The sequence below is a fragment of the Quercus lobata genome, chromosome 3, assembly GCF_001633185.2.
Source record: "Quercus lobata isolate SW786 chromosome 3, ValleyOak3.0 Primary Assembly, whole genome shotgun sequence".
Lineage (NCBI taxonomy): Eukaryota > Viridiplantae > Streptophyta > Magnoliopsida > Fagales > Fagaceae > Quercus > Quercus lobata.
The window spans coordinates 54,699,717-54,722,388 of NC_044906.1; the positions used below are offsets into that span (position 1 = coordinate 54,699,717).

Here is a 22,672-nt window from a genome sequence, read left to right on the forward strand (position 1 = left end):
TCCAAAATGAGATCAAATAATATTCTTCCACTATTAATGTGGGATCAAACTTGTATTACAATATACTTGGATATACAAAATATCACTTATAATTACACCATGTGTGTGTCTATTGGGGGGGGGAGGTGTCTGAAGGGACAATATTTAGAAGAAAGTTCCTACAATCCACATTTTATTTTAGTCACATGACCTACTTATTAAACATATAATTTTTTTTATGTGTTTAATAAATCATGTGATTTAACAGACATGAATAGTCTTATGAATTGTCAAAAATGGGTTAGAGGAGATTCATTCAAACTTAGGTAAAGTTTCTTAAGTATTGTATTTTAAGTTCTCCAATTGAATTTAACCATGTGGTTGCATTACCAAAAAATCACATGGTTGAATATAATTGTTATTGAAAAAAATAACATTATCAAATTTAAATAGGAATCTAAGGAAATGGATCTTTTGTATACAGATATAAACAAATTAAACGGACCCATGTGAGACCAAGGGGCCATGGCCCATGGCCATTACACACCCCTTTTCCCTCAAATTTGGTTTTTATTTAATAATAATAAATAAATATGTAAAATTTGTCTCTTTAAGAATTCAATTGGTCCAAAGAGACTAAAAAAAAAAAAAATTTGAAATGATCAATCAGCATATAAATTGTGGCTCCCCTCTAAACAAAAATATTTTTAGCCCAACAAATTTCATAAATTTGTTTTCTATGCTTTTGGTGCTTTATGCAACTTTTTTTGAGAAACAACTTAATGCAACTAAAGTCCTTAGTGAACCCCCAAAAAACAATTCCTAATCAGCATAAATTTAGGGTAAACTGAGAAATAAGAGGTCAACCTTCTGGAAAGATATAATTATTTTATTTATATTATAAGGCAGTTTATTGCTTTTATAAATGTATCTGCACAAGTGAATGCTTCCCTTTTTTCTTTTTCTTTTTTATCAATATATTTCATATCAGTTTTTTTTTTCCTTCAAAATTTTGATGGGATGATGATAGATGCACACTTATCATTATTTGTATTTATCATTATTTCTTTATGAATTGTGTCAAATTGTTCCTACGAATCAACGACCTATCAACTTGTTTACAGAGTAATTTGTACTTGTCTATACTATTTATATTGCAACTACAGAATGGGCATTTTTTTGTCTTTAAAATTAATATTAATTTTAACATCACTGTTAACTATGTTAGATTTCATCTATTATGGGAACTATTTTGAGATATATAATATCAAAAGGTTAGGGATTAAAGCGATAATGTGGATCATTTTGAAATATGAGATAAATGTTAGAGACCATAATAATAATAATAATTAAACATTGAAAAAAAAAAAAAAAAAACCATGGGTCAACTTGATCATCCCTTTACTACCGCATATCTTTGATGTGATGGTCACTCTACAAGTATAAGTGCTTGTGAGATGTGGGAGGCAAAGGCCAGAGTTCAAGTCTCCAAGAGAGAGTTTCACACATATATACACTTAAATTATGTTAGAATAGATTCTATTTTGTATAAAAATAAAATAAAAAAACTTGATCATCCCTTTGATTTAGGAGTAATTATTAAGTATTCACCAAGTACAACGATACAATGCTCCTTCCTACTACATTTATGGTAGGTCCAACTGATTAAATTTATTGTGGGATTCATTATGAACATAAAAAGAAATGAGATCACATACTCCAATAATACATAATAATTTTACTTGATTTATTAGGTCCGATTTAAGTTAATCAATTTTTCTATTTTGAAAGTTATCATGAATTTTGAGTAAAATTTGTAACGTGACTTTGTGTTAGACTTAGAATCTCATTCCTTACCCCATGCAATTTAAAATATAAACTCTAATTCCTGAAACAATAATGCTAGTATATCATACATTTTCACACACGATCACAATTGTCCTACGTGGTAAACTATGAGGGACGAAAAAAAATGGTGAGTTCATGTGATAGTAACAAACAACCAATTATAATTTGTCACATAAGATAATTATAGCAAATTATGTAAAAATGCGTGGTAATAGCATTATTGTTGCTAGGTATTTACATTTTACCCTCCCGATTTGGATGAGTTAACATTCACATTGGTAGTACTAAAAAATTTAGTTTTTACCAACTAAAAAAATTATTTTATCTATTTTAAATACCTCACTTTACAATACACTCAATATTAAAAGTACTTTTTTTTTTTTTTTTTTAAATCGCTTCATTTAAAATACTTTTTTAATCATTTTGTAAACCGTATAAATTTTAAATTTTACTAGTAGCACTGTAGCAGTGTTCTGAATGCTAAAATAACATTTTTAACATTTTTGCTATTAATGTGTCTGTCTGTCTCTATCTGATTTGAGTGGCCTTGTCAAAGAGGCATAAGGCGACGTCGTTTTGCTGCTACCGCTGCAAAGTTCAAACATTGTTGTTTTTTCCCAGTTACTGTGTCATGATGAGGGTTTTGGGGTTTATCAACAACAGCTTCAATGGCCTCCAAAAACACAAAGGTATTGCCAAAATCAAATTCAAAGCAAACCCACTTGGGTTCAATCAATTTCGAAGCAGAGGCTTATCAGACTCCAAGTTTTTCAATGGCAATGATACGGTGCTTCCGGTTCTTATCGTTGGTGCTGGACCAGTCGGTCTCGTTCTCTCTATACTTCTCACCAAACTGGGTATGCCTCTCTGACCCATTATGTTCTTTTTCATGTTCTTTCTCTTGGTGACTTGTTTGGTTGCCCAGAAAGTGTGGGAAGTGAAAACGAAATCTGGGTTCTTGCTTTTATTCAATGTTTTGTTAGTTTTAAATTTCACTTTTTGTTTTCTGTAAAGATAAAAGATTGTGTTTTTTTTTTTGGTGGGTTAGTAATAAAATGTGAATAATGAGAGTGTAAAGCTTGCTGGCAATATTGGTGCTTTTACTGTGTGTTAGTTCTATGTGTTATTGGAAAATGAATACTTTTTTTCTTTTTTTTTGTGTGTGTGGAGTGTTGTGCTGGTATTGCATTTGAGTTGGGGTGTGTTAGAGTGTGGAAAAGGTGAAGCATCGTTTTCAATTTTTCAATTTTGGACTTTCTTGTAAGAGATTATTAGTATTATCCTTTTTTTTTTTTTTACCGTGAATTGCCATTCATTGAAATATTTTTTGGATTTCCCTTGCACTTTGATGTGAGAGATGCATTTTAATTATATGCAAAAATTTTATGGTCTTTTTAGGTGTCAAATGTGCAGTTTTGGAGAAAGGCAAGAGTTTTTCTAAACATCCACAGGCACACTTCATCAACAATCGAACAATGGAGGTTGATTATCATATATGAAAGATAAAATTCATTTGGGCTGGTTAAAAATAAGCTCTAAAAAAATTCTTTTGTTTGCTAAGCAGTCACTTTACAGGTTCCAATTTCATTACAAACGTTTTGATTTACTTATCAGGTGTTTCGAAAGATAGATGGGCTGGCAGAAGAGATCCAGAGGTCTCAACCTCCTGTAGAACTATGGCGAAAGTTTATATATTGTACTTCGCTCTCTGGTTCTATTCTTGGTTCAGTGGACCATATGCAACCTCAAGGTGTGATTGATCTCTTCAGTATTTCAATATTGCCACTCGTAAGGCAATTTTCTTATGTTTAATTATTGCATGACAATCAGTCTTCCTTGTAGATCTGTAGAGATTAAATAATGGGATGTGCTTATTTTTATATGTGAACTGTGAAGTCGTGGCCCTCGAAAGATTAAGCATGACCTGATTCTCTTGTTTCTTGGAACCAGATTTTGAGAAAATTGTGAGTCCTATCTCTGTTGCGCACTTCTCACAGTACAAGTTAACTGCATCACTACTTAAGCAGCTAGAAGATCTTAGTTTCCATATTCATACATCAGAAGCCTTTGAAGGCCTTAATTGTAGGCCCCTCAAGGGACAGGAAATTTTAATGGGGCATGAGTGTGTATCCATTGATGCCACTGGTCAATGTGTTGATGTCACCGTTGCTTTCCTCAAGGAAGGGAAGTACATGGAGAAGAATATTCAGTGTAATATCCTTGTTGGTGCTGATGGTGCAGGAAGTACCATACGAAAGCTTGTAGGAATAGATTTGAGAGGTGAGAAAGACATGCAAAAGCTTGTCAGTGTTCATTTTCTGAGCAGAGACCTTGGACAATACTTGATAAATGAGAGACCTGGTATGCTATTTTTTATCTTCAATACTGAAGCCATTGGGGTCCTTGTTGCTCATGATCTCAAGCAAGGGGAATTTGTATTACAGGTATTGCAATATTAGATAATGACTCTATTTTAATTTGCACCATTTTCAGAAATTTTAAATTACTGGCTGCTCATTATCTTACAGATGCCATTCTATCCACCTCAGCAAAACATTGAAGATTTCAGCCCTGAGGTACTTCTGTTCACTACAAATAAATAAATAAATATATATATATATTTGAAAAAAAAATGAAACAAGATAAGTCTATTTTTAACATTGTCAGTGTCCTAACTTGTCTTCTCAAAGATAAAGGACAATTCCTATTTAGTTTGAGAAAGTGAGAAGCTATTAGTTACACTCCTGATACTTTACATGTGATGAACATGCTGGGCATTTGTGAGGCATAGTTATGAAATTTATTGTTAGTTTTCTGTGAAGGATTCAACTTTTTGTAGATATGCAAGAAGTTGATATTCAAATTGGTCGGTCGAGAGCTTTCAGACATAGATGTGATCGATATAAAGCCATGGGTGATGCATGCGGAAGTTGCTGAGAAGTTTGTATGCAATGACAATCGAATAATACTAGCTGGTGATGCTGCTCATCGGTTCCCTCCAGCTGGTGGTTTTGGTAAGTAGCCCTCTTTTTGTGTCAACGGTGCAATTCCTCTAGTCTATTGATGAATTTTTTTCCCCAGAAGTTCGTAGCAACATTGTGACTTATAATACATCAAAGTTACACAGAAAAAATCATGAATCCTTAGGTGTGGGATTTTATTTATTTATTTATTTATTTATTTTTATGCAATAAAATTGTTGGGAAGAACCTGTTGTAACACTTTGTGATGTGTGCCTCTCTAAGGATGCTCAAGTTGCTAGCTTTATGCTTTTGTTTTGGTGGACGTGGACTCTAGTAATGCATTGTAATGTGATATGTGTTATTTATGGTGTTAACACATGAGGGAAAGGCTGTGTGTCATGAAGCTACCATATTGATATGTTTACACTTTACAGCTTATTTGAGGTTGTATGTGAATTTGAGACAAAATATTTTGGGGTTAGGATGTAGGATTTAGTGACATCAATAGAATACTCTTGTTTTTGAAATGAATGAAGGAACTTTTTGTAGTGTACAAAAATATTTAAAACGATCATGCGTGTGGAGGTCAACAACCATTTATAGCGCAAAAGTGCTAATAATTTGAAGTTTTCTATATGCTGTGCAACTGATGGTTAACTGAGTCATTACGTTTCCATGCCTTCTCGTAATCAGAAGTCATAGAAAGTAACAAGTATCAGAGTTAAATACATATAGACATAGTATTGGGTTGGATCTTGCACAGTACTGAAACCAGATGGCCTTTTAGGCAGGACTCAAGAAAAGGGTCCACGTCCTGCTTGATGATACTACTTGTGGCAAGGGGAGGACTATTCCTAGTTATTTTGGTTAATACCGAAGAAAAATAATCAGTTGAACAATTTTACATGACTTATGCAGGAATGAATACTGGCATTCAAGATGCTCATAATCTTGCTTGGAAAATAGCTTCTGTTGTAAAGGGTATTGCACCAACTTCAATACTTGAAACTTATGAAACGGAACGTAAGCCGGTATTACTTTCTTCCACATTTTTATTTTGGTGCATGTTGCAAATTAATTTTTAATTTAAATAAATTTTTAATTTCTATTATTCTTCATCATCAGATTGCCATCTTCAATACGGCACTTAGTGTGCAAAACTTCAGAGCAGCCATGTCAGTTCCAGCTGCACTTGGTCTTGATCCAACTATTGCAAACTCTGGTAATCAATAAATATAGCCACTGATTCAAGCCTTTTGGACCCTGAGATGTTTTCACTTCCTTGTTCATTACTCATTAGTGACATGTAGTTATAATTGTCCCTTCTGCTGGAATTGCAGTACATCAAGTCATTAATAGTGGAGTTGGTTCTGTTTTACCTTCTGGACTACAGAGGGCAATTCTGGATGGAATTTTTACAATAGGCCGTGTACAGCTCTCTGAACATCTTCTGACTGAAAGCCATCCACTTGGATCTATGAGGCTTGCTAAATTAAGACATATATTTGAAGAAGGAAAGAGCCTTCAACTCCAGTTCCCTGCCGAGGATCTTGGTTTCAGGTGTAACCTCTTTTCAATTTCTATCTTTGGTGCAGCTACTTCATTGAAAATTCTTAAAGTTGATTTCAACCTTGTGCTGAAATTCCTGATATGATTAAAAAATTTAACTAGTCCTAGACTCCTAGTGTTCTGTAGCTGTAACTAATATTGTGGCTTTGTAGACAAATCTGATGAATGGATCATCAACTGAATGAGCGTTATCTTTATAACCATCTAATTCTAGGCCACTGATTTAGGTACCGGAAGGGAGCACTAATTCCTGAGAGTGACAGTGTGCTGGGTGCCCCAGAACTGCCTACTGGTCGTCGGAGGGACTATGTTCCTTCTGCAGATCCAGGGTCAAGGCTGCCCCATATGAATGTGAAGGTGTTATCCAATTTATCAAATGAGGTATGTAGTCACTTTGGTTTTGTTTCCATCTGATAATGTTTTCAGAGGGTCCAAATCTTGCTCAGAATTACCTCTAAGGGTCCTTTCATCATCCCAGATGTTAGATTAATCAGATCACTATTTTAGAAACCGGGAATTCTATGTCCCAGTTGCTCATCCAGCAATTAGACTAAATTTAAAAATATTTTAATGGCACGTGTAAAGCTTGTGGGTGCTTAAGTGCTTATAAATGGTAGCATGTCGTGTTTTCCATTTTTGTTAATTTATTTTCAAGTTTTTTTTGTAGGAGATCTGTTCTACGCTGGATCTTGTATCCGGAGACAAAGTTGAGTTCCTTTTGATTATTGCACCAGTTGAAGAGTCTTATCATCTTGCTCATGCTGCATTCAAGTTGGCTAAGGAATTTGAAGTTTCTGCTAAGGTATGTGTTTTACGGTCTGCTGGTACTAAAGGAATTGAAGAAGGAAGTAATGCTGCATTGACACCTTGGGAGAATTACATAGATGTTGTGGAAGTTAAAAGGTCATCCACTTCACCATCATGGTGGGATATCTGTCAGATGACTGACAAAGGAGCCATCCTAGTTAGGCCTGATGAGCACATTGCTTGGCGTGCAAAGTCGAGAGTTGTCGGGGATCCTATTATGGAGATGAAAAGGGTTTTTTCTGCAATATTGGGTGTAGATTCTACCAAAAGATAGGAAACCATATACTAACACTATGACCTGTATTTGAATTCTGCACATGCTTTGGAAGGAGATGTCTTACCTGCAAGTAGCTACATACCTCTTGCAATCTGGATGTGCAGGCCTGATTGATTTATTCTTTCATGAGATAGATTAAATTTTGAATAAGTATAGTGATAATCTTTTCCACGGTTGTTGAGATGATAAACTGAGTGGTGGGTAATAAAAGTAGTGTTAAGTGGTGAGTTTATATTAAAGCAATTGTTCACCTCTCAAAAACTTGCTGTCTTATTAAGTTGTGAGAAAAAGTTGTATAAGAGCCGTTTAATATTTTGGCTGGGAATAACCAGAATACGTTGTATATGTTTCTGCCATTTTAAGCTTGCTAATGCCAAAAGTAGTGGTATATATCAATATGCGATATATTCAGTACCTATTTAACCTTTTGTTTAGTTTATATTCTGTATGTAATCCTCTCTCACAGCATGTGTAGGTATAATTATACAAATTCCCTGTTGTAAATAAGCTCAAATTTGTTTAATAAGAAAATTAATCAAGCTTAAATGTAATCTAGCTTGTTGATGCATTCAAGCCCGAATTATATTCGGAATAAGACTATAAATGAATCACATTGAAATTTTACCACCCTAATTGGTATTTGTACAGTTGCTGGTGAGTGATTGGCTCAAAAAATATAAAATCAAAGTCTTTGAGATGGGACAGAGCCAGATGTATTACTGCATTAATATTTAACGAGATTTAGGAAAAATCTTAGATAATTTGTTTGCTTTTTTCTTTGTTTTACATTACTATTTCATATTTTAGAAGGTAAGGAAGATTATTAGATGTATCATGTATGCTTTCTGTTCGTTTTAAATATGGTTCATGGAAAAGATGTAGCAATTCTAAAGACGAGAAATAAATGGGAGAAGGGGAAAAAAAAAACTCACATAGGTGAACCCAGGTACCAAATAAAATAAATATGAGAAAATGATACAATCAGCTATGAAGGGAGAATTCAGCAAGCGGGTGTTACTTTATTCATGCTGTTAGAAATTGGAAGTCCTTCCTTTGGGTGGGTGTATTTTTTCCTGAGCTAAAGAGATTTAAGATTGCAGGATCAGAAGTTAAAAAAAAAGGACCAAAAGCATCCTTATTTCATGCCCTTAGTCACATATTATACACTGCCACAAAACATAACTTCAAGTCATCCAAATAACATAAGCATTGGCGGATCTTGAAGTTGCTTTTACAAAGGGATTTTTACAAGGGTCACAGAGACCAAAATATGGCTCAAGGCTTAGTAATATCAAAGCAACAATTGTATTGTCATCAAATTGGCATTGTACAAGCAAGATTTTTCCTTTCTTTTGGAAGGTTAAAATGGTTTTGTTACATCAAACACTATTCAATCAATCAGATTACACCTTCTGAATGCTAGGGTTTATACGAAAAGAGAGTAGTTCAATACAAGAACATGCTAACATGATTATAAAGTTTTGTATTCAAATGTAAAATAGCCACTCTCAGCAACGGACCTGCTGAATTGCAATTCTGTCCAACTGCTTAATCAGAGATGCTGCTTGATGATATCCATGATCTACTAGAGCTGCAAGCTTATCTGGTAAACAGGTTGATCAAATGGCCAATAACTCCCGTGACAATACCAAGCAAGCAGCCAGCAATAACCTGTAATCAAACAATGATATAAAAGAATGACAACCACCACCAACATAGAAACAATTCATTTCACAGCTTCTCTTCAAGGTATGTTAGTTATAAATAGGATCCGGATCCTCAAATCACAACTTGCAACTCTGTTCCTTGATAAGCTAAGGAGTTGAACCAAATGATACATTCCTAGAAGGTGAAAATTATAACCATCTAGAAGTACTAATCCTGAAGGGACCAGCAATACAGCAATATGTCATATTAGGCACACCGTGAACTCAATATAAATGAGTTTTAATCTCGTATATGGGATTATATGGTACATGATGCTAAGTGAAGTCAGAATTTCTAAGAAAATAGCATTTAAATTCTCTGAAGTCTCAGCTTCTGACAATTTAAAGCTAGGAACTGAATAGATGTACTTACATTGAAGAAACAACTTATTTTAACAATACAATCCTGTGCAATCTACAGAGCAACTATTGTTTGTGGGGATATTAAGATTATCAAGTATCTTCATCAAAAGAATATCCATATAATTTTAACAAAACATGGCAGGTTAGGGAAGTTAAAAACATCATAATCTCAATCAATGAAGAACAACTCAAGCTAAATGGATGTTCTCAAGATACATAGACTAAAATTCCTTGAATTCTAATAAAGTATCATGTGGATTTACCATCTAATCATAGAAGGCAGCATACCTGAGGAGGGGTATGACCAAGAAGTTCACGCAATGGTCTGCTCTCAGCCAGAGGATGCTCGGCGGGAAGTTCATATACAATTTGATTCAAAACCTAAAGAATGTCCAGTTTGAATACATGAAACAAATTAGCTAAAAAGAAAACAAGATGCCCATGTATCTCAATGGTATCAAAATAGCTGTTAATCGAATGCATTCCAAAAAACAAAAGCTTCTTTTAGAATTCAATTCTTAGATATGACTTGGGAGTTAAGAGAGTAATGGGAGAAAGCTTGTGCGAGAAACAAAGAGGAGAGGGTTTTGTTGGGGGGGGAAGAAAACCAAGATCAGCAAAAGCATCAAACCTCTGCTTGGCGTCCAGCATGTAATCTCACACCAGTGGCATCATACATCACCTGCCATGAAATTCTCTACATCAGAGACCTCCCCACATTACAGATAACACATTGTTTGAAAATACTTAACAGGATGCAAATAAATAACAACTAAAGCTGAACTTCAAAATAAATGTTCAGATGCTATAGTAACACAAGTTTTAAAGAAATATCTATGAGGGTTATATTTATATTTCTCATTAGCCAATCACAAGTAGATGCAGAGAGGGGGTCATACAACACATGCTAAGACCAATGCAGTTGCAAACACAGATCCTCCAAAGCCTTCTTGGAACCCGACGGCTGCAGCGAGAGCAGTAACAATCGCAGAATGAGATGATGGCATTCCACCAGACCCAACAATTTGCTTGAGATCCCATCGTCTTTCCTTATACCTGCAAATCTATAAAGATTAAGACTCTTAGGATAAATTAAAGTCAAGCAGGACTGCCACATCAATCTAAGTAGAAGCATAAGAGTCACATATAGCTAGAAACCCCTTTAACTAAGCTCAAAAAAGCATTCAGATAAGCTTGCAACTAGAAAATTGAAATCTAACAATATATCTAGAATTTGCCGAAAATATTAAAGAACTCCTCTCTACCAACATTCATTTTATCATATCATATTTATAAGAACCAAATGATTATTAGTATTAGGTAATTAGAACATCAACCAACCCATGGAATCCTACTTTAGTCTTGTACCTAGCCATCCTTGCCCTCGTTCTATCATGCCCCAAATGGCTGTTTCGATCATTGGCATATGAAAATTCAAGTCAATGGCACCAAAACAAGAAAGCAATACCCAAAAAAAAAAAAAAAAAAATGCCATCATTAGAACATATATGAGCTAATGCATTGACCTCACAAGTCAAGTCATTTGGAGAAGTCATAGCGAGTTAGCAACAACCCATTATCTTGATGGGGATTAATGGAATTAAACGTGGCTAAATGTCACCAAAAATAAAATAAAAAAAATTGAACCCAATGAAACTTGGGACTTGAAAAAGAATTTTATTAAATTGACTTCATAAGTTTCTAAAACAGTTTATATTCATTTCAAGATCTGGGCAAGGCCAAATCCGCTTAATAAATGCGCTACGATCACAAAGCAAAATCACAATATATTTAATCTAAACAAACAAACCCCATCATAAAAATTGAATTGGATTGTTGCAAAAAGAAAACGAAACCCAAGTCAGATCCAAAGTAAAGAATCGCAAGAAAGAAGAAAAACTCAATAAAAGAAAACAAGAGAGAGAGAGAGAGAGAATAGAAGTAGAGAAAATACCAGGAGGTGAAGACCTTGATAAATTGGGCCATAGCGAAAGCTGTGAAAGCAGAAATGAGTGGATAATTCGTAAAGATTGAGGATGAGAAGGACGAGGAAGACGATGTAGCATCCATCTCTCTCTCTGTGTCTTTAGCTCTCTACAAAATACTAATCAGATATACAAAGAAAATATACTCTTTATAATTTTGTGGGTCTTTTGTATTTGTAGGTAGTGAAGAAAACAAAATTAAAAAATTTTAAAAATTTTGGAGAGAAAAGAAAGTTGGTGGAAGTGAAAGAAGGAGGAAAGGTAGGACTGGTTGTTTTGGTTTTTTTTTTTTGGAGGGTTTCAGCAATACATGTATGTATGTATGTATGTATATATAGAAGGATCTGAAATTCTGAAAAAGAAAGCGTTTGTTAAGATGGCGAGTTCAAGTGGGAGTTTGAAGAAAGATTCTTGTTGTTGTTCTTGTTATTAAGGCATTGGATTTGTTTGGGGAGCTGACATGTTTTTGGTTTTGGTTTTTGGTTTCTTGTTCTGCGTTCTTATTAACTAACGGTCTTTGCTTTCTCTCTCTCTCTGCCTTTCTTATTAGGTTCCATCTGAATATGCCTCCTTCCTCACTTCTTGTCTAGAATATACCACAACTTTCCCTCTTCTCCTTCTTTCTTTTTTTTTTTTTTTTTTTTTTTTTTTTTTTTTTTTTTTTTTTTTTGCCAATCATTTATTGTCACGTTGAGTTGAGGCGGTAATCATTTTCATTTTCCCATCGGTCATTTTGTGGGTTTTTTTAAAAAAAAAAAATTTTATAGTTATTACAAGACCTAATGTATGTAGAATCATGAAGTGGTGTGTAATCAAAATCTTATAATAATGACTACGTTTACCCAAAAAAAAAAAAAAAGGGTAAAATAAGACAGGAATATGGTTTTCTCAATTCTCATCAATATTAAGGGTAAGTAGATGATAGTTTTCACAAATTTTTTAGAGATGTGAACGTGCAGGGAATGTCCACAAATACATACCCAAAATACAAAATGGTCAAGTCAGAAGAGTAACAAGTAATTATGAATTAAAAAATCCAAGGCCACGAGGAGGCATCATTTAACCCAGTGAATGTTATCTAAGATCCAAAAAGAGCCTAGATCGCAACAAATACGTGTCATTACTGGTTTGAGCCGCCAGCAGACTTATTAGTTTGGCATTAACTTCCTACAACTCAACACCTAAAAACCATTCTCTCTTTTTCTATTTTAAAAAAAAAAAAAAAAATCAAACCGTGAGACTATTCTATTCAAGTTTTATTATTATTATTATTTTGTAGGTAATTTTGAAAAGTTCATTAAATAAAACTTAAGTTTTAATTCAACCTGGAGCAACTTCTATCTATCCTGACATTATGCCACAACAACCTTTTGCGTGTATATTACAAAACTCGGATAAATGGCTTTTGACTGTTGAGCTGGTTTTTTTTTAATGTATAAACAAAGGTACAATATAAATAAATTTTGGACAGTTCCAGATTTATTGGGACTGTAAAAATGTAAGCATCTTTATGAAAAAGCCAAAGTCACATTCCTTTTAGACCAACAAAACCTGAGTGCCGTTTGTGCAAACATTTACAAACGCATTTGTCTCACTATATAATGAAAGAAGGATACAAATTCTGCTCAGGACAGTGTATTCTAAAATGAACCCTGCTTTAACGGCAAGGCACCCATTAACATTATACCATTTGGCGATAAGCACTCCAAGAAGAAAAAGATCCAATTGTTCCGTCTTTAACTTCTTTATGATCCTGTAGAAGATGTAAACCGATATGGATCAGTATGACATGGATTTGAAGCAAGAAGCAAGCTATTGTGATCAGATGGCAGAACAAGTAGAAGGATCTCTTTTCTTCTAGCCCCACCGTCTTTGTTTTTTAAAAATTGTCTATAGCATTTTATGGGCTCCAAACACCATGGGCTAGAAATAAGAATGCTTACAGGCCCACAGCCACATATGTAAGAACTGAAATTTGATGACTGTACGGAAATTTTGAAGATATGAAAGTTAGACTTGAGCTCTTCCCTGTGTTCATCCAGATCTTGGATTTATTTACCATTTCTGCCACAAAACAATATCAAAAGCCAACAGTAACAGTTAATGTCTTAGAAGTTAGAACACTGCCAAGATATGACTTTACATTTTAAGTGTTATAATTAGTGTTGTATGGCATTGTAATTTATAACATAAATAAAAACTAGTGAAGCCATCATTGTCCTATCATCAGTTTTACTTTTTAAGTTTTTTATTTTAAAATTAATGAGTTTCTTTATTTTTTCAGATGTGAAACATAAACTCCCTTATTCATATATTATAACACTGACTCTTTGGATTTGGATGTTCCATACAAGTAAAGGTAGAAAGTACATTAGTCAATCATGCACACATTCTTTTTCTTTTTTTATTGTGTTACAAGATCTTGTCTACATATATCGCCATTCACATATTCTTCAAAGTTCAGTGTTTTAAATTTTTCATGCCTTGTAATGGATTTGTTCAGTTAGGCAAAGTAGGTGTTGGCAAAGCCTGACTAATACATTAACAGAGATTGGGACAAAGAAAGGGGGAACAGCTTACCTGCCATAAGTTAACATCTTTATACATTGACAATAAGTCTAGGACTTGCTCTTTGGTGTTGTATATTTGCCTCCAAACAGCAAATGCTTTACAAGACAAGAAGTCTAGGAACATCTGTTTCATATCCCAAAGAACAATTAGTTGAAGAAATGTGTAATTGGATAATATAATTTTCGCCATTCTATTACCTAAAGAGGCCCCGTAGTTTAGTTGCTTGTTACCTGATCCTGAAAGATTAGAGTGCTTCCTTCCCAACATAATTCATGAGTTCTGCTTTTGCTGCTTCCATTAGCACCTGAAAGTCTATTTGTGTATACCTTCCCCTGTGAAACAGAATTAGCATAACCAACTCAATTTCCTCCTCAGTGAAGAGTTTCAAGCCATTACCACACACCACAAATGGTTCACATGAGCACATTGCTATGCAAATGGCTCAAATGCAATAACGCAGAGTAAAGCTTAATTAACCTAGGACTTTGCCCCATGTGGGAGATTTAAATAACTGTAAATTAAAATCACTTTACAGGTACAGGTTAATTTCACACTATTATTCATTGCATCTTCTCTGCAACAAAATAAGATGATTCCATTTTGATTCAACCTCACAAACATTAAAATTTGTCATGGGTCCACAGACCTAACTGTTTTAAGGGTCACGCAAGATCACATTTATTTTGGGCCAGAATGTGATTTCCACATGTTATTAAAAGCTTTTAAAGGAAATCATTAAAGGGGTATATACTGATGTTTTCAAATACTACCAGAAAATTGGAACTGATGAAGAGCCATGGATAAGAAGGAAAAATATTATCGTAACTACATTTCCATGTGCTCCTCGAATATGATTATTAAAAAAGATGAACATCCCTTTCTTGGCAATAATAGACAGATTGCATTAATTTGGTACAGGAGACCTCCTAAGAGAAACCTATCAAAAGATTGGTCCACCTTGCAATTGATAGAAGAAGCAAGAAAATTATACTTTAACAATTGCTTGATTCAAACTGACGTCATCCAAGATATAGGAGTCAGTCTATCTTATAATATTACTACAAGCATATGAACCAAAGAAATATAGATAATATATCTTTGAATTTATGATTTGTTCCAATGTGTTTAACTGGCTTATCCTCATCAATGATGATTGGTATGAACCCCCACCAAAAGGTCCAAAACAATGAATTAATGGCAAGTATTTCAGTGGAAAGTGGAAAAAAGGTTTGTTTTGAGTTACCAAAAATGAGTTTTGGACCAAATCATAGAAGGATAGGATGGGCTTGCAATTCCATGCATTATCCTTGCAACAGCTCTGGGGTTGAATTTAACGTGTGAGTTACTCTGTAGAAAGACCTGTTATTTCAAGAAAAAGAAAAAGAAAATCAAAAATTTTGATACTACCAAACATGATTGCCATTAATACAAAATCTAAGCACCCCAAATAACTACTCACCTTAATGTCTGCTCGCAAAAATCGGCTGCACAAGTAAATGATAGCATTATCAGTATGATGAAAAAGCATCTACAAACAGTGTGATTCACATTTCTTAAAGTTTACACACCCAAGTATTATATGGTATTATAATAAAAGTCAAGGCAGTAAATATTAATATCAACCTGCTTTGACCCATCTTATTAGAAATGTCAGAGTTATCATCTTCATTAAAGTAACCCAAAATCTTCTTCTGCAAGCATGGTGTATGCTGAGAACCAAAGCAACCATGCTTCTTCTCACACACATTTGTTGCAAAGACTGCAGCATTAAACATTGTGTCCAACTTCCGCACCTAATCCATGAAAAGCAGAACACTTATGTAGATTAAAACAGAAAAGAGCAAAGAAAGGAAAATACAAAACTACATGAGCCTGCAGTACAGGCCAATCAATTGACTATCAAAACTCACGAAGAGCAAGCATGCCATGTGTTTGATTATGTGACTAGACCAGTGGTAGCATCATTGCAAACTGCTTAACATTCTGGATGAGCTACAAAAATTATAAGGAACTGCTACACTCTTAAAGGAATTTTGACTTGCACTAAATGGCACTTGAGCTATTCCCCCCACACTGCCCCCCCCCAAAAAAAAAAAGGAAAAAAAAAATCAATAATTATATTAGGTTCTTTAAACCCAGATGTTCTATTATATGAGCCATACAACAGAATCCATCCATAATCTAATTAGATTGACTCTGCATTAAATTATTCAGCATTTCTTAAACAACAAAAAATGTCTTACAACAGAAAAGACACTTTTCTTGTATAACAGCCATCAGAGATAAACCACAACACCAGGTCAGTATGTTTTGATTCTTTTGAATCACTTATAACAATATGATCAAATGTAAATTGGAGCTTATGAAAGGAAATTCCACCAGTAGCTCTTTTAATATTTATACGTAATGAAATTGAGAAACAGTTTCTAAACTGTTAACATTACAATCAATCACCTTACAAGTTTCGACTTCTGATAACCATCTTGTAAGATGTGCTGACAGAGAACAAAAATCACCAGGTACTTTCATGATTGTATAACAAAATGCCATGTCCTTCACCTCATATGTTATTTCTCCCTTAAACTAAGATAACAGACAAACAACAAGACAATTAGTTTCATAAACATTAACTGTAGAAGAAAATGAAACATGAAATAACTTTGTGTAGCTTAAAATATATAACAGAGAATGAAAATTTGATTTGCTTTCGAACAATGTCAACCTTTAGATTCTGCAACTGATTTGATAGGTCAATTGCTGTAATTCCAATGCTATTTGCCACCGTGGGTATGTCAAACAGATATTGCCCTTGCTTAGCTTCAGATCTGAAAACAAAATTTAGCATAACTCAATTTACCTGAGTTTCATGAGCAAGAAATATTTGGTTGCTGTAAACAAAACTATAATATATACTCACTTCTTAAGAATTGCTGCAACAACCCTATTTATTTCAGCTAGCAACGCTGGGGAAGTCTGCTTGATGAAAATACCACCATCTTTAAGCATCAATAAATGAGAAATAACATGGTAACAAAGATAAGCATATACTGAAAGCATATTTGCCAAGCACCTTGTGGAAATTTAAAGTACAAGTTACATTTAGTTGTGGAAGTAAACGCAAGTATTGTACTTCACCCAACTCTAAGTTCGTAAGAAGTGTCAACATCACCTGCCAAAGAAAAAACAAGCAACAAACATTTAGCTCACAGGGCTATGCCGGAGGGAATTCAACCAGGCACTTTATTGTTATTCACAGTTATTAGGCACTAAGAAGACACCATACTGGTCTGTATGTGTGGGTCTGTGCAATGTGAATTTAGAGGATACAGTCATAGGTGATATAGTCCTGGCAAATGTATAAGGGATTAAAGAACCTTAGCTAATAGTCTATGCCCACAACTTCAGCTGCTGCATGGCAAAAGGACCTTGGCTTCATGACTCATATCACTAATATAAACTGTTCCTGGCTCAAAGTGGATTGTTTCATAGTTGGTCAGGTACTGGTTAAGACGACAGCCTTCTTTGGATTAGTGATTAGTCATGCATTTTGCTAAGGTTCAAGCAAGGTGAATAAAAAAGAGAAGTAGTTGTTAAGAAGATTTACTTGGGGAGAAAGAAAGGACCCTAACTGAATAAATAAATAAATAAGAGTACCATGACAATTCACATAACAATCTCAACAAAACACTATAAGACATCACCAAACAGGTATCCTTCATCAGAACAAGCATCTCCACCTCTAAATAAAAAGATGAAATTGGAAGAACAGATGCACATCCATTATTGATTTAGAAAAAAATAAGTACATTCACCAATAACCCTCATATGCCTAGAATCATCTAATTTGTTACCAAAGCTAGCATTTTAAGGGACTTAATCCTAAGTTAGTTCTGGCTGTTTGGTGAATACATAACCTTTTTTACTCACCCAGGTCAAAATTTATCCTAAATGTTTGGATTAATCAATAACTTGATCATAATAAAAAAAATTTCTAATCATCATAATACACTGACTAATTTAAAAGAACAAGAAAATTGTGAAATGACGCCAGAAAAAACCCTGCACAAAATTTATCTGTAAACATCAATTACTACTAACTTCAAAATTTAGAATATTGATACAGAAAAATTACAAGGAAAGGACCTCTTCTTTCATATCAAACATGCGGGATGCTGACTCTTTGACTAATGAACATATTTTCCCATGCGAATTCTTGGCATTGAAAACTTGATTGAGAAATTTGTTTACCGCATGTTCATCTACTCCTTCACTGAAAACAAAATACTGTAAATGAATTCTAACTTGACAAAAGGCTTATATAAATCAAAATTAATTGTCTAGATACAATTATATTTGATTACCTGTGCATCAGACTACGAAGTTTGAAGTATGTGTCATCATCAAAAAGTAGATGGCAATAGGACAACCTCCCATCCCTTCCAGCACGCCCAATCTCCTACACAAAGTGTGATATTTATTTCATAAGTAAACAACATTTTTTTTTTTAAATCCCGTCAAAAAACCAGTTGTTAAGAATCAAGTGTACCTGAACATATTCCTCCAAGCTTTCTGGCAAGCTGTAATGAATTACCTGAAACAGATGGAATCAGGAAGTTTTTATATTGATTTCTATATGATGGTGCCATACAGGAGCATGCATATTTCAATGGAAAGATATGTCATAATGGACCGCTAAATGTGTGGTACAAAAAATACTGAGTAAATCAAGGATACCAGAAATTCCATAAGGATAACCAATCCATATTAACAGCATGTGTGCATAGACAAGACGAAGACATTCTAAAGATTCCAACACCAGATTATTGACTCCACTTTAAGAGTCTAACCAAGTAACCATAAAAAACCTTTACTTCAGAAAATATCATTTGTTTCAGATGGAGTCAAACTTGTGTGAAGGAGACTTCTAGGAAGCTTGGAGCAAATGACGCAACAAATATAGGAGTAGCTCTGTAGCTATGCATGCACAATGAGTTTCACTATAATATTGGCACACCATCCTAATGGATTACTTTAATAAATGAAACAAAATTTGCCCTGTTTGGCATCAGTTAATTAGAATACAATGCAAAGAAACCAAAATGATCATGTTTAAGGTTTTTCTACTTACAGCTCCAACATCCTGCTTGTCAAGCCCCATTCCAAATGCCACAGTTGCAACAATCTTCCATAACAAGTACAAGTCAATGATTCAGACAAGAAAAAGTTGTATTTGCTACAATATAAAAGTGCCAAAAAAATTGAAAATTTTGAAAAGACATAATGCAGATAAATTTCAGACACCAGGCTAGAGAATAATTTTCTTACCACTCTAATTTTGTTTGAACAAAACAATTCCTGTGTACGGCTACGGTTTTTTGCAGGGATTCCACTGTGATAGCTCTAAATAGCAGTTCCAATTAATATTGTCAGGGTTGCCATTAATATTAAAAAGCCACATAAAAGTCAAGTATCATGCAACTGAGAAAGTGAAAGTCCAACCTTTGCTGAGATATTATTATCACACAAGTATCTGTTTATTAGATCAGTTTCAGACTGCAAAACCAAAATGCAAATATTAATTGTCATCTAATCTATGAAAATGAAATGCGTATTAACATGAAGTTTAAAACCATCCATCCCAACAATACTTAAGTGCATTCTGGTGATCTGAAATTGCAAGCTCTGGAAGCTAATGGATGACACAGACATAACCCCCCCCCCCCCCCCCCAAAGCAATTGCAATAGTTGATCTTCTAAACAGTGTTACAGAATCAAGAAACCATGGAGTGAAAAAATAAGATGCCATAGGCCATGATATATTTGAAACATAAAATTTTACAAGCGTACCTGAAATTTGCAGTATATGATGATGCTCTTGACTTCCTTAAAGGGAGAAGACTTCATCAACATCAGCAAATCTTTCATTCTATTAAATTCATCACATCCAAGGTAATAATGGGTAAATTTAACAGATCTATTCATTTAAGCCAATTAAAGATGAAAATCAGGGATTAGACAAAAAATAACCATTCACACTTGCCTATTTCCACTTAAAGATACTGACAATTGTAAATTTTCCCTTAGTTGTTCTTTTTGAATCAGATTGGTTTGCGGAATGGCTAGAGCAGACATAACAGCATTTAATGTTGTGACTGTGGCAGTAGCAGTCATTGCAAGAATGCATCCAACGTTTAGTCTGTCACGAAGCATAGATGCCCTGAGCCTCATGAATGAAGGCCGGAAATTGTGCGACCTGTTTTATCCAAGAAATACACATGCAACTTTGAATTTTAGCTGGAAAACAGAAGACAACTAAACATGATTTCTGATTAGTGTAAACAGTAATATAACCAACAAGCCAAAACCCAAGGAGACAAAAGGCAGTGCAAGCACTCACCATTCAGATATACAGTGAGCTTCATCAACCACAACAAGTGAGATCGATAAATTAGTTGAAACTACTGACAAGAATTCCGCGTTTAAAAATCTCTCCGGTGAGACAAATAGCACCTGAAATAGAAACCACAAAACCTCAGCTTTTGGTAATCCTGCAAGTGGGTGTTGAAATCTACTACATTTTAACAACCTACAATGCAGTGATTGACAACCAAATCATATTCTAGCCACAAAATTAGCCATATAATTGTCACCCCTCGAAGCTAAAAAGCATACACATTGTGATAAACTCACCTTGATGGTTCCTTCTTGAAGCTTCCTCAGTGTCTCGGAAACCTCTTCAAGTGTCTAAAACATTGAAAAAACACACTAATCACACAACCAATCCAAAACCTTTTTGGCACAAAAGAGACGTCATTAGTTACCTGACTGCTACAAAGAAGACCACCCGTAATCACAGGAGGCAGCTGCCTCAACTGATCAATCATCAGCGCGACCAAAGGACTCACCACCAGCGTTAACCCCGGCAAAACCATTGCCGGCAACTGATAACACAGAGACTTCCCAGCCCCAGTTGGCAAAACCAGCATCGCGGATTCTCCGGCCAGCACCATCTTGATTGCCTCCAACTGCCCATCTCGGAACGAATCATAACCATACACCAAATTCAACAGCTTCAACAAGTTCTCATCCGAGGCCTCATTTCTTGCTGCCAATGCCGCCTCTTCAATCAATTGGGAGTCCAATTTCGCTCTCCCACTTTCCTGTTTTTGCTTCTGTTGCTCAGTTTCCACAACCAAACCATCTTCTTCACACCCATTTTTCTCATCTTCACCTTCACCTTCACCTTCAACTTTTCTCTTCTTTTTTCTATGAAATTTTCTACTACTTGAAGAATAAGAGCCATAGATATTTCTTCTGGTTTTGCCTTTATTGGCAAACTTTCGCCTTTTTCCATTCAGGTTAAGCTTCACGAAGTTCCCTTCATTGCCGCATTTTCGCAACTTCGCCGGCGGTAGAGGCGGGTTACTCCCGATCAAATTGGAGTGTCTCTTAACAACTCTGTGTGAGTTTGCGGAATTCGTAGCTTCCGAATTGGACTGGAAATGATCGGTGACAGTAGTGTTGGGTTCGAGAGGCTCGAAATTGAGCGAGGGTTTGTTGAGTTTGGAGAAAGAGGCGGAGTTGGAGAAGTGGCGGGCGGGGAGGGCTTGGGCGGCGGAGATTGGGTCGTCGTGGTCGGAGGTGCGGCGGAGGATTTGGAAGGGGAGAGTAGAGAGGGGAGAAGGAGTGGGTGAGGATGGAGGTGAAGGTGAGAGTGAAGGTTTGGGTTTGGGGTTTGGGATTGGGATTGGTGGTTTTTTGGGTTTAAGGCTAGGTTTGGGTTTTTTGGAGGAGGTAGTAGACTGACGCGGCGGCGGCGGCGGTGGTGGTTGATAGGGGTCTCGTGGAGGAGTGGCGGAGACGTGAGAGCCATCGGAGTCTGAATCGGATTCCATTTTTTTTTTTTTTAACCGTTTATGATAGAGATTTGCTGAGAAATTTTAGAGGGAACTAATAATATTGGATCTCTACTGTACATTTTGCTCTAATTTTCCCGCCAAATTGTTTTCGGATTTTTTTTTTTTTTTTAAAAAAAAACTTTGAGAGGGAATACCCCAAAATACCACCGAGTATAAAAATTCTGCTCTAGTAATATTTGACTTTTCTTTCCTTTTTTTTTTTTTTCTTTCTTTTTTTCCCTTTTTTTTGAATAAAATATAGTTAATAATTATATGCATGAGGTTTGCCCGTTTTGGACTAATGCGGGTCAAGTTCAAGACTTTTTTAAAACTAACCAATTTTGTCTCTAATCACTTTGAAAATGAAGAGAAAAATGAGAAATGGTTTAAGAACCAAGTTGGCCAATTTTTAAAAATCTTGAATCTGACTGGCTTAACTCATATCTTAGGGATGTTAACTGTATCTTACTATTTTTAAAAAAATGTATTTGACTTTTTAACTATTTGTTGTTGTTGTTGTTGTTGTTGTGTGTGTATTATAATTCAATAGTTACAAATACAATAATGGTAAGTAGAGTATTTGAAGCCTGAATGTCTCATGTGAAAACACCAACAAGTACTAGTTGAGTTACAATACTCTTTACCTATTTGTTGTCATTTTGAGTCATGACATAATATGTCTTATGCTAATTGGTTAGGCATATTT

The 22,672-nt window shown here is 34.9% G+C and overlaps 3 protein-coding genes across 8 annotated transcripts; 1 reads left to right on the top strand and 2 right to left on the bottom strand.

The window, feature by feature from the left end:
• Window positions 1-2,363: 2,363 nt before the first annotated feature.
• LOC115982285 (putative polyketide hydroxylase) lies at window positions 2,364-7,871 on the top strand. Of its 2 annotated transcripts, XM_031104847.1 has the most exons (11): window positions 2,364-2,684; window positions 3,226-3,308; window positions 3,442-3,577; window positions 3,778-4,271; window positions 4,356-4,403; window positions 4,667-4,841; window positions 5,709-5,821; window positions 5,916-6,012; window positions 6,131-6,350; window positions 6,587-6,740; window positions 7,027-7,871. In XM_031104847.1, the coding sequence occupies exons 1-11, from the start codon at window positions 2,459-2,461 to the stop codon at window positions 7,438-7,440; spliced, it is 2,160 nt and encodes a 719-aa protein (XP_030960707.1). In that variant the 5' UTR covers window positions 2,364-2,458; the 3' UTR covers window positions 7,441-7,871. The 2 variants fall into 2 exon arrangements, with proteins under 2 accessions (XP_030960707.1, XP_030960708.1); XM_031104848.1 differs by lacking the exon at window positions 3,226-3,308 and having other exon boundaries at window positions 2,393-2,684.
• Window positions 7,872-8,725: 854 nt separating this feature from the next.
• LOC115982665 (uncharacterized membrane protein YuiD-like) lies at window positions 8,726-12,072 on the bottom strand. Its single transcript, XM_031105332.1, has 5 exons — window positions 11,467-12,072; window positions 10,412-10,568; window positions 10,144-10,194; window positions 9,801-9,893; window positions 8,726-9,114 (listed from the first exon to the last, which is right to left on the bottom strand). The coding sequence occupies exons 1-5, from the start codon at window positions 11,580-11,582 to the stop codon at window positions 9,043-9,045; spliced, it is 489 nt and encodes a 162-aa protein (XP_030961192.1). The 5' UTR covers window positions 11,583-12,072; the 3' UTR covers window positions 8,726-9,042.
• Window positions 12,073-12,931: 859 nt separating this feature from the next.
• LOC115978818 (ATP-dependent DNA helicase Q-like 5) lies at window positions 12,932-21,993 on the bottom strand. 5 transcript variants are annotated; one of them, XM_031100693.1, is made up of 22 exons: window positions 20,890-21,993; window positions 20,759-20,812; window positions 20,466-20,578; window positions 20,109-20,321; window positions 19,916-19,994; window positions 19,568-19,621; window positions 19,394-19,468; window positions 19,197-19,250; window positions 18,615-18,659; window positions 18,430-18,524; window positions 18,212-18,338; window positions 17,139-17,237; window positions 16,986-17,041; window positions 16,791-16,893; window positions 16,523-16,651; window positions 15,692-15,861; window positions 15,528-15,552; window positions 15,312-15,427; window positions 14,299-14,400; window positions 14,078-14,191; window positions 13,441-13,561; window positions 12,932-13,250 (listed from the first exon to the last, which is right to left on the bottom strand). In XM_031100693.1, exons 1-19 carry the CDS (start codon window positions 21,961-21,963, stop codon window positions 14,313-14,315), a joined length of 2,769 nt encoding a protein of 922 aa, XP_030956553.1. In that variant the 5' UTR covers window positions 21,964-21,993; the 3' UTR covers window positions 12,932-13,250; window positions 13,441-13,561; window positions 14,078-14,191; window positions 14,299-14,312. The 5 variants fall into 5 exon arrangements, with proteins under 5 accessions (XP_030956553.1, XP_030956554.1, XP_030956555.1 ...); XM_031100694.1 differs by having other exon boundaries at window positions 13,365-13,561; XM_031100695.1 differs by lacking the exon at window positions 13,441-13,561.
• Between the last annotated feature and the right edge of the window lie 679 nt (window positions 21,994-22,672).